Source organism: Capra hircus, chromosome 9, assembly GCF_001704415.2.
Source record: "Capra hircus breed San Clemente chromosome 9, ASM170441v1, whole genome shotgun sequence".
Classification (NCBI taxonomy): Eukaryota; Metazoa; Chordata; class Mammalia; order Artiodactyla; family Bovidae; genus Capra; species Capra hircus.
This window is the reverse complement of record NC_030816.1, coordinates 55027838-55045515: the sequence shown is the minus strand read 5'-3', so window position 1 is coordinate 55045515 and position 17678 is coordinate 55027838. Positions and strand designations below refer to the sequence as shown.

At 38.0% G+C, this 17678-nt stretch overlaps 1 protein-coding gene across 1 annotated transcript in view; it reads left to right on the top strand.

Moving 5' to 3' along the window:
- The window catches only part of ARHGAP18 (Rho GTPase activating protein 18), a 136298-nt gene extending 120303 nt beyond the window's left edge, over nucleotides 1-15995 (top strand). The window contains exons 13-15 of the mRNA XM_005684734.3: nucleotides 9181-9305; nucleotides 13079-13140; nucleotides 14503-15995. Coding sequence (XP_005684791.1) covers nucleotides 9181-9305; nucleotides 13079-13140; nucleotides 14503-14594 — 279 coding nt within the window. The 3' untranslated portion in view covers nucleotides 14595-15995. The remainder of the gene's footprint in view (nucleotides 1-9180; nucleotides 9306-13078; nucleotides 13141-14502) is intronic.

The following is a 17678-nucleotide window of genomic DNA, read 5'->3' as shown; positions in this document are numbered from 1 at the left end:
TCTGTGAACAAAACAGATAAAGCTCGCTGCTCGCTGCTTTTAATTTCAAAATTAAAATATAATTAATTATATAGTATGTTAGTATGTGGTTAAATGCACCTAAAATAATAATAAAAATAGTAGGGCAGAAAAAGAGGAATCGGGAGAGGGGAGTGTCTTGCAGTGTTAAGTTGTGTGGTCTGGGTAGTGTGCATTCAGGGGATGATGTTCAGGAGGACTAAGCTGGGTCTGTATTTTAGGCAGCGCTTTCCAGGCGGAGGGAATAGACTGCACGAAAGCCTGAAGGCACTTGAGGACTGGCAAGAAGTGATTATGGGAGTGGAGCCAGCAAGGGGGACAATGTATGAAATAAAGTCAGTGGGACAGTGGAACCAGATTATGCAGGGCCTTGTAGGCCATTGTTCGGAATCTGGATTTGCCCTGGGTGAAGCATGATCATTTCAGGCTTTTGAAGAAAGGCTTGAAAATCTATATTTTAAAATGATCCCTTGGTCTGTTGTTTTGAAAACAGACTCTAGGAGAGTGAAGATAGAATAGGGAGACCTTCCAAGAGGTTCATGTCGTAATCTGAGTGACAGACCAGGAGATTGAGAGGTGGTAAAATTCTGGATATTTTTTGAAGTTAGACCATTGGGATTTTTATTTAAATTTTTTTTTTTCTTTTTTTGGCCACACCACACATCATGCGGGACCTTAGTGCAGAGTCCTAACCACTGACTGCCAGGGAGTTCTGCCACTGGGATCTCTTGATGCTGAAATGATGAGTTGTAAAAAGAAGAAAAAAGTCCAGAATGATTCAGAAGCTTTTGGCCCAAGAAATTTAAGAATGGGATTGACACTTAGGGAAGATCACAGTTTCTATTTAGGGTCTGTTGAGTGGAAGGTGTATATTGGATATCTAAGTGAGGATGACTGAGGGTGTTTGGAGGGAAATTAAGTCATCCTGGCCAGTGAGGTGCGTGGAGGAGCAGGGACAGAAAGAAGGCAGGAATGAGGCTCCAGGAGGAGCCAGGCTTCTATTGTGTATATGGTGGGGAACTGCTGAAAGCTGTGATACCCCCAGGAGGTAACATGATTGTATTTGCATTTTAGAGCAGTTGTGATGCTTGGCAGGTGAAGGATATTGTGAGAGAAGGTTAGGTAGGAGATGCTAGCTAAGTTCATTGTTAATTGGAGTATATATAAATAAATTGGTCAAATCTCTCTGGAGAGCCTGTGGCAAAATCCTCAGAATCATGCAAATAATTATGCTCAAGTTCATTGCCATTTTCTTTGTATGGGTCAAAATTAGAAATAATCCAAAAGGAGAGGTGATTAGTTAAATATATTATGTCATATCTATTTGATGAAACACCATGAAAGTGGAAAAGTGTGTATATGACGTTGGAAGATATTTGTAATGTGTTGAAGGAAGAAATTACAAATCAGTGAATTGTTTATTGCTATATTTGTAAGGGATAATAATTACCATTATTTTGAATGCTTATCAGAGGTCAGGTATGCTGCTAAACATTTTACCCACATTTTGTTTAGTATTCCTTGCAGTTTGCTGCTGCTGTTTAGTTGGAGTTTACTCTTAAAATAGTCTCTTTTTTTTTTTTTTTTAACAGATCAGGAAAGTGAGGCTTAGCAATCGTAAATAATTTACTTAAGGTTATCTGGATAGGAAGTTGTGGAGCTGGAATTTGAAACCAAGTCTTATAGGACTTTAAATCCAGGTCTCTTTACTGTTAGCCTCTCTTACCCACAGAGCACAGAAAAATTCTGAGAAGGATATATATATATATATATCTCCCCAATCCTGGGCTTAGGTGTAGTAATAAAATGAACATGTTTTACTGCCATTATTACATATGTTTAATATATAGCTTTAAAAACAGGCTTGGGCTGAGCTAAGCCCCAGCTTTGGGAATGAAAAGAGTGTTGACTGTGAGCCTGTAAGACCCTTATCAGTGAGATGGTAAAACTGATTGGATGTGAGGAATGTAGAAGGAGGAATCTAGAATGACTTGCTGATTTTACCTTGGGAGACTTTGTCATCGAGATAAAACATCCAGCAAGAGGAACAGACTTTGGGGTAGTCCATTTTTGGCATTTGGGGTTGACATGCCTATGGAAAAGTTGTTTATATGGCCTGAAGCTCAGGGGGTGGACAGAGCTGGAGACATGAATTTGGGACCAACATAGAGACTGTATTTGAAGCCACAAGTGTGATTCTTGTTACACAAGTGGGTACATGGGTTAAGAAATGAAAAAGAAAAAAAGAGCAAAAATACAAATATTTAAATAGTGGGCCGTGGAAAAGAGGCCAGGAAGTAATAGGAAATAACAGAAAGTTGAAGGTTGTGTTGTAGCTGCCCTGGGGAGAAGAGTAGGGTAATGGAGTTTGGTCATAGTACCAAATGCTACAGAGAGGTTGAGTAAAGTTGGATGAGAGATCCTCTGGATTTTGCATTTGAAAGGTTAGTTGTGACTTTTCCCCAGTGAGAATTCATCAAGGAAATATTTTTTTTTAGGCCCTCTGAATGCTAACTGTGTATAACAAGGTATTCCTGTTATTAAGACATGCTGCGCTAGGTGGATTAATAGTTTAAACCAGATTGTAAGGGACACACTCAATCTATTTAGCAAGACCAATGTTTATAATGGCTGCAGTATATTAATTGTTTGGTACAAATGTAAATTTCCAAGTACTAATGAGACTTATCTATTAATTACAACAGGAGGAAACACTTGGTGAAAAATAACATAATTATCGGCCACTTGAACCATTTTCTGATTACCTTCAACTTGAGTTAGGATTGATATCACACACACACACACACACAGACACGTGCGTGCGCACATATATATATATATATAAACACATTGTATCAAACACCAGAAGTCATGTGGCTTGAAATAGCCCTAGCTTTGCCATTAATGAGATATTAATGGCAAATCACTTTCTCTCTCTCTAGGTCTCAATTTCGTCTATAAAATGAGAGTAAGAACAGCTTAATGGTGCTTAGCCAGAAGTATGCAGTAGGGGCCTCTGTAGGATTATTTTTTTAAAGAGTAAACAGCAGCAAATCACGACTAGGCCACTTCCTGGATCCTGTGAATCAGAATCTCTCAGCACAGGACATGCACATGTGTCTTGTATTGAAAACTGTCAGGGTAATTTTCCCCCATTTGGTGTACATGTGTTTGTGTGCATATATATTTAATTTTATTATGGGATTTTTCTAAAGTACACAAAAATAGAATAGTATGTGAACTTCCATAAACCTATCACCAACCATCAAACACATTTTTATATCTTGTTCCATCTTGCCTTCCACACCATTTTTCCTTTTAGTGTTTTTAGGGAAATCATAGACCTTTCATCATTTCACCTATAATTACTTCATTTTGCCTCTCTGTTTAGAAAGGATCTTGGGCAGCTTTGATGAGCATCTGGTTTTGAACTGCTGAATCACACAGGCTTCAAGTCCATTGTGGACTTCGATCTGTGTGATTCTTCTATCAGTCAAGTATACCTCTAAAAGTAAAAGGAAACTCTGCATTTATGAGAGAGCATGAGCACAGAGCAGGGCTCTGTGAGATTATGTGAAATAAGGCAAGCTGCTCATTCCATCTGCCATCATTATAGAGGCAACAAACATTTTCTTCCCTAAGGTTGAATTTCAGTGTTAACTCAGGATGATCTGCTGGTCACACCCTTAATTAACAGTTGAGGAACTTGAGCTTTAGAGAGTCTACATGACTTGCTAAAAGTTCCAAAATGATCTTGTGACATTTTTGGGGTTTTGGACATGAAAAAGAAATCTGTTACTCTCATCTTCTGCATCCAGAAGAATGCTGGAGTTGGCAGCAGTGTGGTGTAGACTCTGGGTCATTTGTGGCTGAGGTTGTGTGTCTAGTCACAGCTCTGTTTAGAATCCCATCTGTGGTTTCACATAACAGCTCAGACCCAGAGCATTGTCACAGGTATTGTTTCAAGCATCTCCCTTGGGTCTAGAAATAGCGTCTGGCTCTACTTGGGGACCCATATGGAAAATCAAATCACAATATCAAGCATAAAATCTTATTTCTTTCAGATGTTCTCTGATTTTTTATAGTGCCTGAAAAATACCATATTAAAAGTGAAAAATATCAGAATTTATTTCATTGTCAGTTAAGTGCTTATTAGTGATAGAACTTATTTCAGACCTTTCAAATTCTGTGTGTGTGTAAGGTGGATAAAAGTTTAAGCATTTGGGTTACAAAAGCCCAATTAAAATTAGACAGTTCACGATAACAGAGAATGATTTTTGTATCTCCACCTCCAATCAGATTAAAGTGATGAACATGCCATTTTAGTTGAAGATACCCTGCTAAAATGTCCTTGTTAAATTTTCCAAAATACATATTACATCTGGCCTTTTTTTGAGAAAGTTGTATTTCCAATTTGCCCCTTTGAAGACAGAGGTGGTTTTTTTTTTTTTTTTTTTTTGTGGGGGGTAATATTAAAAGATGTCAGCTTTACATTTAAATTATCTTTTAATTTAAAAAAGGAAATCAATGTTTCTTCTAAGGGTCTGACATTAAATTTCTAATCTCTAGGGTATAAAAATATGAGCAACACAGTATTTGTGTACACCTTTTGAAAAAAATGATAAAATCATTGTTTATTTTTTCAAATAGTAAGAAATACAATCCTGTTTTTAAAAATATACTTGACTTCAATATGTAGAACATGTGAGGACCAGATGAGATTCTTTTCTCTGTTTTAACAGTCTTTGCATACCTAAGAAATTAACTAACATTTTGTAAGTTGTGAAATCCTTTGTGACTAATTTTTAATCACATGTTAGTCAAATAATGCTCTTTTCCAGTCTTTTTGTACATTATAAAACTTCAGCTCACAAGCACATGGAAAGAATTCTAAGAAGTGAGAGACAGAGTCAGCTGCTAAGACAAACAAAATGTGAACTAGGAAGGATACGAAGATTCTGCTGCTCACAGGTTTAGTTCTTCTTATGGCTCGAGCTAAGAACAGACGGTTTGGCTTAATGATCAGGCTGCTGCTAAGTCGCTTCAGTCATGTCCGACTCTCTACGACCCCAGAGACTGCAGCCCACCAGGCTCCTCTGTCCCTGGGATTCTCAAGGCAAGAATACTGGAGTGGGTTGCCATTTCCTTCTCCAATGCATGAAAGGGAAAAGTGAAAGTGAAGTCGCTCAGTCATGTCTGACTCTTCACAACCCCATGGACTGCAGCCTATCAGGCTCCTCTGCCCACAGGATTCTCTAGGCAAGAATACTGGAGTGGGTTGCCATTTCCTTCTCCAATGAACAGGCATGTTGTGTGTATTCAAAGCTTGGCAGCTCAGTGTAATTAGTATACTAACATCATTAGTATTTGATACACCATGATTCTGGAGCTTAATAGTAATTGTTGTACACTATTTAAATGAGAACTTTGACATCATTTACTGTTTGTCATCTAGTAAATACCATTTTTCTGTCCTTGTCAAGATACTAGGGAAAACTTTCCAGAAACAACATTCAAATGCTTCATCTTTAACTATTATGTGTATCAGTTAAGCTCATTTCTCCTCCAGCAGTAAAGAGTAGGATAGATTCAAATTGAGGCTTACAATCTTTTTATTGTAGTGTAGTGAGAATTTGGATGAGATGTATTACCATGGAAATAAACACTCTTTGAGAATTCCCTCTCTCTTCCTCCCTCCCATGAACACACACACATATCCACACACATACACACACAGGGAAAGTGTAGGAAATGTTTAATTTCATAGCTATAAGCAACCTATACACAAGCTGCTCCCCCATATACTGGCAAAAGCCAAAATACAGCAATTACCTGACTTTTCACATACACTTGAGAACTCTCAAGTGCCTTCAGATGCTGGTACCTGGGCCTCTTCCTTCTAAACTAACAATCAGAGAGAGTCTGGATGCCTGTGAGAGGTGTGGTGCTGTCTGAGGGTACAACTCCTCACACCATCCTGATCTCACTGTTGTGTTTTGCAAGAAAGCTTGGCCATGCTCTTCACAGTATGATCCCTGAACTCATTTGGGAAGTGTAGCCATGGTCCTATTATTAGGGGTCTTCAGCTGTTCATGAGATGCCTTGGGCGGAAAGTGCCTGCATCCTCTGTTCTCTTTCCCTCCCTGTCTTTTCTCAGTAGCAAGAGGAATAGTAGTATCGTAAGGTAGACAGAGGCAACTTAAGTTTTTTCTTTTAGACAATATTTCCGAGACTATTTTTTGCTATGAAGGAAAGTGCTCATTGCTACAGTTTTATTCTGGAGAAATTTTACTTTTATTAGCATATGATTTTGAGTGAGACTTTTTCTACACTATGTGCATGCAGGATCTTAATTCCCTGACATGGGATCAAACCCATGCTCTGAATTGGGAGCATAGAGTTTTAACCACTGGCCCCACAAGGGAAGTCCCTAGTGAAAAATATTTTTGAGTGATTCATTTAATCAATAAACATTGATAGATGGCTACAGATGTGACTCAGATATGTGGCATGTAACTAGAATACAAGTGTCATAAATTAGGATCTCCATTATAAAAGAGATTCAGTGGGAATTTCAATGGAAAGAGGAATTTCCTTTTGATTCTGTGAAGTCAGAAACCATCTATGGAGTGTTCCATGGGGTTTGAGGTATGTGAGCTTGGCCTTGAAAAATGGATGGATACCAGGGAATATTTCAGAAGGGGAGGAAAATGTACATAAATACTGGAAAGCATGGGTATTTTCAGCAAATTTTGACTGTCATTTTGTTATCCAAAGAATGGTATGTGCCACAAGGAATAGTGGGGAGAGGCAGGGAGCAGAGGAAGGTTGCTACATTCCTGAACTCTCTATGGCAAATTTATTATTTTTCTGGGTCATTTTGATTTTATAACTCATTTATTGCAGGACCTTCTATATTTAAAAACTTAATCATATCATCTTACTCCACTTTAAATGTCAGTATAGGTTTTCCTGCCCTTTTTGATAGTCTAGGATTGTAGAAGATGTAATTATGGAAATAATTTCTATGACTATGACTTTCACCAGAGAAACCCTCTTTGTCAGGATAGTTGGCACTATGACTTCAGCAGAATTTCCCAACTTTTAAATCAGGGTAAACTAGATGCTGATCTGCAAACCCTAACCTGCTATTTAGGACCCTCCTATAGAATGGTAATAATAGACTAACAGAAACCAAAATACCAACATTTTTTTCACTGAGTAGACAAGGTAGATTGGATTTTATGAACATAGACTCAGTACTTCCACCATTGCTATTACAGTTATCACTCCAACATTCAAGTTATCAGGCCTAGCTTATTGTTTTTCATCTCCTATGAGGAAATAGTTGAGGCCAGGCCAGCAGGCAAAATCACCATAGCAGGATAGAAGCTAGAGATGAACCCCAAGGGAGAAGTGCATATAGCATAATCCTTGAGTTATAAGATGCTTCATTGATTGAATAACTGCTTTGGAAAAGGATGACAACAGTATCACATGAAATGTCCCAGTCATTGTAAGAACCTGCTCATTTTCCAAAATATTACAGATGAAAATGTGTCTTAGAATCAAGGAAAATGGCAAATTAGCCTTGTAAATTAGAGGTGAGGTGGAGGTCAGGTATCAGGCTAAACTACAAGCTCCAGAAGCTGGAAGTCAGCAAACCAAGGCAAGGGTCCAGGCTGGATGGGAGAAATTGAGCAGGAGTTGAGGGGTCAGGGCACAGGGTAGGATCAGGGGTGGGTTGAGCACAGTATCCCCAGGGAGAGGACTCAGGCCAGGGTGCTAAGAATGCAGTCCATCCCCAGCTGGATGGCCAGTGGGCAGCCCCACGTGATTTGTCTTTGTGTGGCTTGGAGGGACATGCAACCCTGTAGGGCTTCACTGAGTGGTCAGATGAGGGCGCAGGCTGTCTCTATAGGTGAAGCGGTGTTTGGGAGGTGTTTGGGATTCGTTTGGAGGAACAATACCATTGTCGTCATACACAATCCTTTGCTCCTTTGATAGTCCTGTGCAGTATCAGTTTTCTTTGTTATTCCCATACTACATTTCAGATGTTACTGGGAAGCAATCATATATCTTTTGAGGACACCTAAGTTTTTATGCAACCTGATCTAAAAATCATCTTAATTTTGTTACATGTTGAAAAGCATCACATTAATTCCATGTATGGTATATTTATACTTTGTTAAAAAAAGTCAAGACCATATACATTAAAAAATGATGCTGTGAGCACAAAAATTATTGTGCACCCAAGGACTTGTGTCTTATTTATTTACTGGCTAAGTAAATAAATTTGCTAAACATCAGTAGCACAATGCAGTGCTCAGTAGATGCTTAGTAAATTCTGGTCGAATTAAACAGGGTATTTGTAGTGTTTAAACCATTATGTTTAAACATAATTTGTGCATGCTGTTTGGTCTAAGGTCTGTTCAAGAACATATGGTTATAAATAATAAGTTAGTATTTATTTTAGCAGAACCATTAGGACTTAATTAAGTCTAATATTTTGAGTGCCATAGTTGATGTTTTGATATTATAATCCTCAAAATCTTTCTTTGATAGCCTCCCAAATACATAAAATGTTCTTAACCTCTGTGGGCACAGGATTTAGAATGAGTCATCTCAGGTTCAAAGTGTGCAGTCACAGTGTGTGCTTATCAACCTAGTGAGGAGCTGACACAATACAAATGTATTGGAAAAGTATGTTTCATTTATTTTAATACTCTCAGGTTCAAAATTTTGGGGAAGTTTTGTGAATGTGCAGGAAGATTTTTTTTTTTAATGCATACATTGCAATAGCCCGCAAAGTAACTTCATTCTGATTCAATTTCATAAATTGCTACATGAAGAAGCACCCTCCAGTAGATAATACTCAGAAATCAGCACTTAATATGGCAGTAATGGTTATTGCTGTCATTCTTTACATCTTTAAAAATAATTAAGCATTACTGCACAGGCATTATAAAGTTCCCCTATCACCATTAAGAGGATATTTGAGGTTTGATGCAATTTAGTAAATTACATTATACAGTAGTTAAGGTTTTTATGTAGTGAAGTAAAATGCATAGTAGTTAAGCACACTTACCGTATAATGCATTGTACAGAGTTACACGTTCCAGCTGCTGCCAGCTTTGTTCCAGTGTCATTATTGCTTTGCAGGCTGACGTTCCTCAGGGAGTGATTCGAGTACAAGCTCCCCATCTTTCGAAAGTTTCCATGGCAATACAGCTAACTGAAGAACTCAAAGCCAGTGATGTACTTGCCAGATTTCTCAGCCAAGAAAGGTAGAGGCCTGTTTTGTTTTAATTATTCCATGGTATCACTCACTTGCTCTCTCTCCCTCCCCTCTTTTTCTCTTTTTTTTCCTTCCCTTTTTTTTTTTTTTTTTTGTTTAAATGATGACTGGTGTGAAGGACTTAAAATGTTAGCAGAAGAGAAAAGTAGACTTAAAAATAATACTGTTGGAATGAGTCGAGTTCATTGCGTGTAGTTTGTGTTCAAGTTGAGCCTGTTGCAGGCAGGAGGTCTGAGCATTCCTTCACTCTGTCTGCAGTGGACTTGGCACATGACACTACTCAGTATTCTTTCCAGAATATGGTGATTGGAGGTTAATTACTATGTGTAGTCTGTTAGGAAAATCACTAATTAGGATACAGTGGGATTAAAGCAAAAGATACAACTTTTTCAATGAAATATAATGAATACAAAGAAATGCTTAAATTTTAAGACAGAAGGTATAAAGAATTCAGAGGGGACAGCTGGCCCGAGGAGTTCTGAAGTCAAAGGACAAAGCACACCCTCCTCAGCAGAGACCACCAAGTCTTCCCCTCTGTTATGGGGCTGATGAGGCAGGAGGAGTCTTTTGAAAGCCATTGATTGGCATCCCTTTTAAGCTGGAGAATAATTGCTTTACAATGTTGTATTGGTTTCTACCATACAACAAACAATGTGAATCGGCCGTGAGTATACATATGTCCCCTCCCTCTTGAACCTCCCTCACACCTTCCCGATACACACTTTTTGAGACATGTTTGAGATATCTTTTCTTGAATTTTGAAGGTTTGAACAGGGTATGGATATTTCAGTGTTCAAATTCTTATTTTTAGCTAAAATTATATTTTAATGCTTTCCTTTCTCATTTCCACTTACTGAAATAAATAAATCTAGTTTTTTTTTTAAAGACAGAGACCTCAGAAGCATTAACTGTTTAGCTTCTTATACTGATTTCATCTCCCATAGAATTTAACCTCTTCCTTCCTTCAAGTTTTCTGTTAAAATTTCTCCAGTTTTAATACAGAACTGCATGTATTTAATATGTCTCTGCTCTGTCTATGGCCCTTTGCTAGATGTTGAAAAGGGTATAAAAAATATCTTAAAGTGTCTTCCCTTGCGGTTTGTAAATTGGAAGAAGACATGAGCCTGTGTAGTTAACAGATGGTGATGAAATAAAAGAGAGGCTTATTGGTAATTCTGGGCTTAAACTTCCCTCTCAGCCACACTCTGAGGGAAGTACTATCATTATCTCCATTTTACTGATAAGGAAACTTGAGACTTTCAAGGTCATATGTCACCTTGGTGGTGGAGCTGAATTCTAAATCTGGGGTTTGTCCCCAAAGGAAGTCCTTTAACCCCTCTCTTCACTGGCTCAGGGACCAAGAGGTCATCATGGATCTGGGGACCGCTGATGTAGAGTCTGGGAGTAGATGGGCTTTGAGGGGATTAATTCCTGGACCAGTTGGAATTGAGGGGTGAGGATTAGGTTCTGGGAGCAGCTGGAGTTTCTTGGATGTCTTTGCTCCCTAAAAGGTCTCTCTGCCTGAAGGAGATCAATCCACTTCCTCTATTCCCTGAGCTGACCAAGTAGATGCTATCTTCCCACCAGGAATGGCTTCCCATCCTCTCCCGAAGTGTGTATCTAAAGATCTGGCCAGACTTCAGATATAAGCAGCTCTTCCAGGCTAGACATAGTTTAATTTATGCAGAGTTTGCTTGCAGGACCCAGATGCTCAATTTAGTCTGCAGTTGTGCTCCTCTACTTGTAGGTAAGACAAGGTGTGACTCTGAAGTTGTGTGATACACCCCCCTGTGACTTTTATAGTTAGGTTGGGGTAGGATAATGGTAGACATATTCTTATAAGAAAGTACCAGTTTTGTGACAGTTGCCCTTTGTCTATTTGGATTTACTGCTAGTGGTGCTTTTATTAAGCAAACTTGCTACTCACTAAAGCAGAATCCTTCTACATCCTCTCCTCTCCCCATCCTGCTCCACCCAAAGGGAAGTCTAGCGAACTTTTTGGTCCATTTGCCTTTTCTCCTCCCAGTGCTCAGCCCTTTCTTTTATGCTTGGGGATGCTGGAACCAGATAATATGGATTCAAATACCAGATTTTCCTGTTTTATGTCAGGCTAGTTTTTATCATCTCTTTAAGTCTCCGGCTCCTCACTGTAAAAGTGGACCTATGTTATAGCCATGTGATAATTAAATAGGAAAATGACCATGAAGTACATAGAATTATTCGTCTGGGCCATCTGATGAGTGATGTTTTCAATAAATAGTTACATGTATCTTTTCTTCCATGACTTTGCCCTCCTTATTTGCCTTCCAATTATATAGGGACAGTGGGAAACCCCACTTCCCTCCATCCTTTCCCTCCCCTGCTTTCTCTACTGAAGCCAAGAACACACAAATGGCATAAAATAAATGTGCGATAAATTATACATTCATTCACCAGTCTTTGGTAATAGCTGTTGCCTTTTCTTTAATTATGGATTTGTTGATTAGTATTAAGTGAAAGCTAATGTTATCAGAAAATCTAGTTAGGTTTCTTTAAAGTGAAATAAGAATATAATATTGGAGAAGCAATCTGAGAACAATAACCTGACTAGATTTTTTTCCGTCTCCCAAAACATTCCATTTGGTTTTCGTAAAAATACTGACTCTTATTATAGTTTATCAGGTTATATGCTGTATTAAAAATGAAAATGTAATTATTGAATTATTTAATTTCAAAAATAAGCATACACCAGTTTGGAAGCAAAGTGAGTTGTCTCTTGGTCAGGATATGGCTCAACAGGGAGGATCGAAAGCGTGAGAACTCCCATAGCCCTGAGTGGTCAGGGTGCTGTGGACAGCAGAGTAGATGGAGCTGGGTAACTAGAGGAGCCACTGAATGGTTGGTTAGGAAGGCTTCTACTGTATCACATCTTTCTAATGGTTTGGGTAAAAGTCAGCCCTGGTTTTCTCTTGTCAGTTCTGGGGAGTTTGTCCTCAGTGTCTCTGTCAGTGGTTCACAAACCCTTCTGTGCATCAGCGTCTACCAGAGACTGTTTAAAAACCAGATTCTAGGGCTTGATCTAGGTATATTAAATCAGATTTTCTAGAGCTCTGAATTTGATTTTTGGCAAGTTTTCCAGATAATAGAGATTTTTGTAAAGCACTTAATTTTGCCACTGTTTAAACCTAATATTCTGGAGACTTTACTCTTTGAAGAGTGTAAGCCTAAAGATGCATTCTACTTGTAAAGTCATCGTGATGACTATTTGGTTCTATTTTGAGAGCATTTACTTCCCATATTGGGACAATTAGCACAGGGAGGCTTATGAACTGTGCTGTGTTCTTTATATTCATCTTGTACACTATTCGAGTGGTCAGCACAGCAAACCTGTGAGAAATACTTTTGAATAAATGCAATGTGCAAACATTTCTTCTTAGAGTTTCATGAGGACCTTTTTGGCCCCTATGCAAAATAGATGACCATATTAATAATTTTATGGACAGCTAAAATGTTACTTTTCTTTTTAACTTTACAGATTTAGGTACTGATTTATTATTTCACCTTTGGATGTACGATTCCATTTGTTTATTTTAATTTACAGGTGTGACATTTTTATTACTGTTCCACACATTTAACAGATGGGAAAATACAAACATGTAGATAATTACAGTATGTCTAAGTTATGAATTTTCCATACAAGCTAGAATTCCCCAAGCACATTAAAGTGATTTACTTGCAAGCTGTCTGATGATGCAACTAATCAGTTTGTTTTGTCCCTGCTAGTGGAGTTGCCCAGACTCTCAAGAATGGGGAAGTTTTTTTGTATGAAATTGGAGGAAATATTGGTAAGCACATTTTTTTAAAATCTTTTATTCCATATGCTTATTTGACATTGCCAGTGGTTGTTTTTTTATATCTTTGGGAGAGAAAAGGAAATTTGAAGTAAAATATAATACCCTGTAGACAGTTGATGAGTATTATAGTTGATGAGATTTTTTTTAATGGTCTGGCCTTTCTGTTCTGGCTCTTTTAGAGCTCCTTCTATGTGGACCCTGAGCCAAAGGCAAGTTCTCTAAAATAGAAATAACTTCTGAAATGGTTAATGAATTTTTTCAAAGCCTCTTTCTTTTTTATATGCTGATAGGTAGTAGTAGTGAAAGTCACTCAGTCGTGTCCAACTCTTGTGACCCCCATGGACTGTAGCCCGCCAGGCTACTCTCTCCATGGGATTCTCCAAGCAAAAATACTGGAGTGGTTGCCATTTCCTTCTCCAGGGCATCTTCCTGACCCAGGAATCGAACCCAAGTCTCTTGCATTGTAGGCAGGTTCTTTACCAACTGAGCTATGAGGGAAGCCCTTTTATATGCTGATAGCACATCTTAATAAAGGGAGTGGGCTTATTTAAGACCAAGTTGATACTTTTATTATGGTATAGCATTGGGTATTTTTTAGTGAAAGCAGAAGTTATTTTGCCATTATTGATTGCCTGCTACATATAATACACATATGTATACATACATACATTGGTACCTTTAAAATAGAAATAGGATAAATGGATTAGTTTTGACCATGTCTCATTTTTTTTCCCACTTATAACTATCAATGGGTTGTACTCATCTTCTTATTAAAATTTAAAGTAAACCTTCCTTCTTTTTTTGATCCTTAAAATGGTAAGAGTAAAAGTCAACAAATAAATTCAAAATAGTCATTGAAAAATACCTTAAGATATGTTTCGTAGAATTCTTTTCTAGGACTTAGAAAATTTTAGTAAATATTGAAACTTGAATATAGGAATATGAAGTTTCCTTCAAAAATTTAAATCACAATTCCACTAGAAATCTGGATTGTTAACTCTATTAATCAAGTAATAGTATATTTGATTGTGCATTTTGCTATTAGATATTGGGAATTAAGCATGGTTTCTTACTTAGTAAAGGTGAATAAACTTTCAAGGAACCATTTAAAAGCCCATCACAGACAGTATTTTCAATTTCCTAACTTCATTTGAAACCTGTGCGTTTGGAGAAGGACTACTCAATTAATTTTTCCATTATTGGCCCAAGCCTTGTAATATTATGGGAGGTGGGAAAAAATGATAACTATTTCAAAGTGTAAGACTCCAGAGTTAAACCACGAGGCTTAAATTTAAAATTGCCTCTCTATCTCCCCACTCACTGAATTAAACTGATGTAACATCTCTTTCCTAGGGGAACGTTGCCTTGATGACGACACTTACATGAAGGACTTATATCAACTCAACCCCAATGCTGAGTGGGTTATAAAGTCAAAGCCGTCATAGAAGATTTATGCTGAATATAGCCAGCCATAAGGACTCCCTTAATCATACTTGCTGGGTCAAGAGTGTAAATAAAATAAATGGTGGGACTCTTATTATTCACATATACCCTACTCTTGAATAGTGACAGACTGAGCCTTAAAAAGTTCTAGATTTGTGCTGCTGCCAGATTATGTTAATTATTATTATTCATATAAGAAAACATCTCTGGAGTGAGAAGAAAGGAGCTTAATTAGCTTGTAGGCTATTTTCATCCACTCCGTGGAATGTGTCCAGATGCGACATCCCTTTTTAATATGAAAATATACTCTCTTCCCCCTCTTTTTCTGTTCTAAAATGATATATACAGTAATAATGTGCATTTTCACCTTTCTCTCCTCCTGACACCTGCCTTCCCCCAGGTGGGTTTGTTTTTCAACTGGACAGGTAACCAGGATCAGGTATGGCAAGATGTGAAGATAGTACCTCTGGAAACATACTGAGTTCAGCAATATTTCTGTCTCTGTCGTACATTAATATTCATCTCTTTGGCATCCCACTTCTTACTGCTGTATCACACGAAGAGACTTGCATTTTTTTTTTCAGTTCAGCTCACGTATGTGCTCAGAACTGTATCCAATATCAAGAAAACAGAACTGTCAGAAACTGCCAATTATTACTGCAGTGTTTAAGACTTACGTACTCAGAATAAATAAAATATATCCATGTGGAATAACTGGATTATGGATAATGAGAGAGTGGAAGAGCACTTCATGTATGCTGTAATCTCCTAAATGAAATTTAAAAAGTCATATAGCTGGCTTTACCTATTGTATTAGCAGTACAAATACGTGCAGTAGTGGGATCCAGTCGTTGTTGAGAATGGATTCTGCTGAAAGAGGGATCTTTTTTTTTTACTTTATAAATGAGTCACAGGAAGAATTATTCTTCTGAGTATGACACCATCATATGAACAAGCTTTTGTTTGTGTACTTATTTTAATCAGAGCAAATTTATTAAAATGCTGTGGAAAGAATATTCCCAGAGATTTTAATGCACAAACCATATTATATATAATAAGAGATGAGCCTCCATACTGTAAATAAGAGGAATGAAGTGAGAGAGAAATGTTCCATATTGTATGAGTTTAGAGTGTAGTGAATAAAAGTGATGTACATGAATGTTGCACAAACTGTGTTTATGATACTTTTCAGTAGGACTTTAGGGTAGGAAACATTGCACATTCTCAGAAGCTCTTGATGTCACTCTAATTAGGAGGGGAAAACACTGCTAATGAGAACAGTCAGAAATTTTTAATTAAGAGCAGCCTGTGGATATGATCATTTAAATACCTTTGTGATGATTTGTGCCATTGCTTTTTTATTTAAAAAAATTTTTATAATTAAATGCATTTTTCTAAATTATCTTCTCTTGGAATTTATTACATTTAACCTGATCTGTTCATGAGTATAAGAATGGGCTATTCTTGTTTTTGTTAAAAGCCATTTCTACTCTTTTATTTCTCCTATTTACTGCTCCTGTGTTATTTTTAAAGTGAAGACACATGGGAGGTATAAACTTGTTTCCTTCCTTAGATTTTTCCTTATGAAATTTCTATTCTTTAGGGTTTTTCAAAACACATTGTATTATACTCTTTCTGATTTTTGACAATGTTAACCTATACAGTGTATTAAAAAGCAAAGACATCACTTTGTTGACATTCTTATAGTCAAAGCTATGGTTTTTCCAGTAATCAGGTATGGATGTGGGAGTTGGTCCATAAGAAGACTGAGTGTCAAAGAATTGATGCTCTTGAGCTGTGGTGCTGGAGGAGACTCTTGAGAGTCCATTGGACTGCAAGATCAAACCAATCAGTCCTGGAGGAAATCAACCCTGAATATTGATTGGAAGGACTGATTCAGAAGCTGAAGCTCCAACACTTTGGCTACTTGATGCCAAGAGCTGATTCATTGGAAAAGACGCTGATGCTGGGAAAGACTGAAGGCAAAAGGAGAAGTGAGTGGCAGAGAATGAGATAGTTAGATAGATTCACTGACTCAGTGGACATGAATTTGAGCAAACTCCAGGAGATAGTGGATGACAAGGGAGTGGAGCCTGGTATGATGTAGTCCGTGAGGCTGCTAAAGAGTCAGATATGACTTACAACTGAACACCACCAGCAACAAATATTAATTTCTCAGTCAAATGTTAACTTTTGTTTAATGAAGACAATATAAAAGCAAAATCAAGTGGTTAGAATGTAAGGTAGGAGTGAATTCAGTTCAGCTCAGTCACTCAGTCGTGTCCGACTCTTTGCAGCCTCATGAATTGCAGCATGCCAGGCCTCCCTGTCCATCACCAACTCCCGGAGTTCACTGAAACTCACGTCCATCAAGTCAGTGATTCCATCCAGCCGTCTCATCCTCTGTCGTCCCCTTCTTCTCCTGCCCCCAATCCCTCCCAGCATCAGAGTCTTTTCAGTGAGTCAACTCTTCGCATGAGGTGGCCAAAGTATTGGAGTTCCAGCTTTAGCATCAGTCCTTCCAAAGAACACCCAGGACTGATCTTCAGAATGGACTGGTTGGATCTCCTTGCAGTCCAAGGGACTCTCAAGAGTCTTCTCCAACACCATAGTTCAAAAGCATCAATTCTTCAGCACTCAGTTTTCTTCACAGTCCAACTCTCACATCTATACATGACTACTGGAAAAACCATAGCCTTGACTAGATGGACCTTTGTTGGCAAAGTAATGTCTCTGCTTTTCAATATGCTGTCTAGGTTGGTTATAACTTTCCTTCCAAGGAGTAAGCGTCTTTTAATTTCATGGCTGCAATCACCATCTGCAGTGATTTTAAAGCCTCCCAAAATAAAGTCTGACACTGTTTCCACTGTTTCCCCATCTATTTCCCATGAAGTGATGGGACCAAGATGCCATGATCTTCATTTTCTGAATGTTGAGCTTTAAGCAACTTTTTCACTCTCCTCTTTCACTTTCAACAGACTTTTCAGTTCCTCTTTACTTTCTGCCGTAAGGGTGGTGTCATCTGCATGTCTGAGAGTATTGATATTTCTCCCGGCAATCTTGACTCCAGCTTGTGCTTCTTCCAG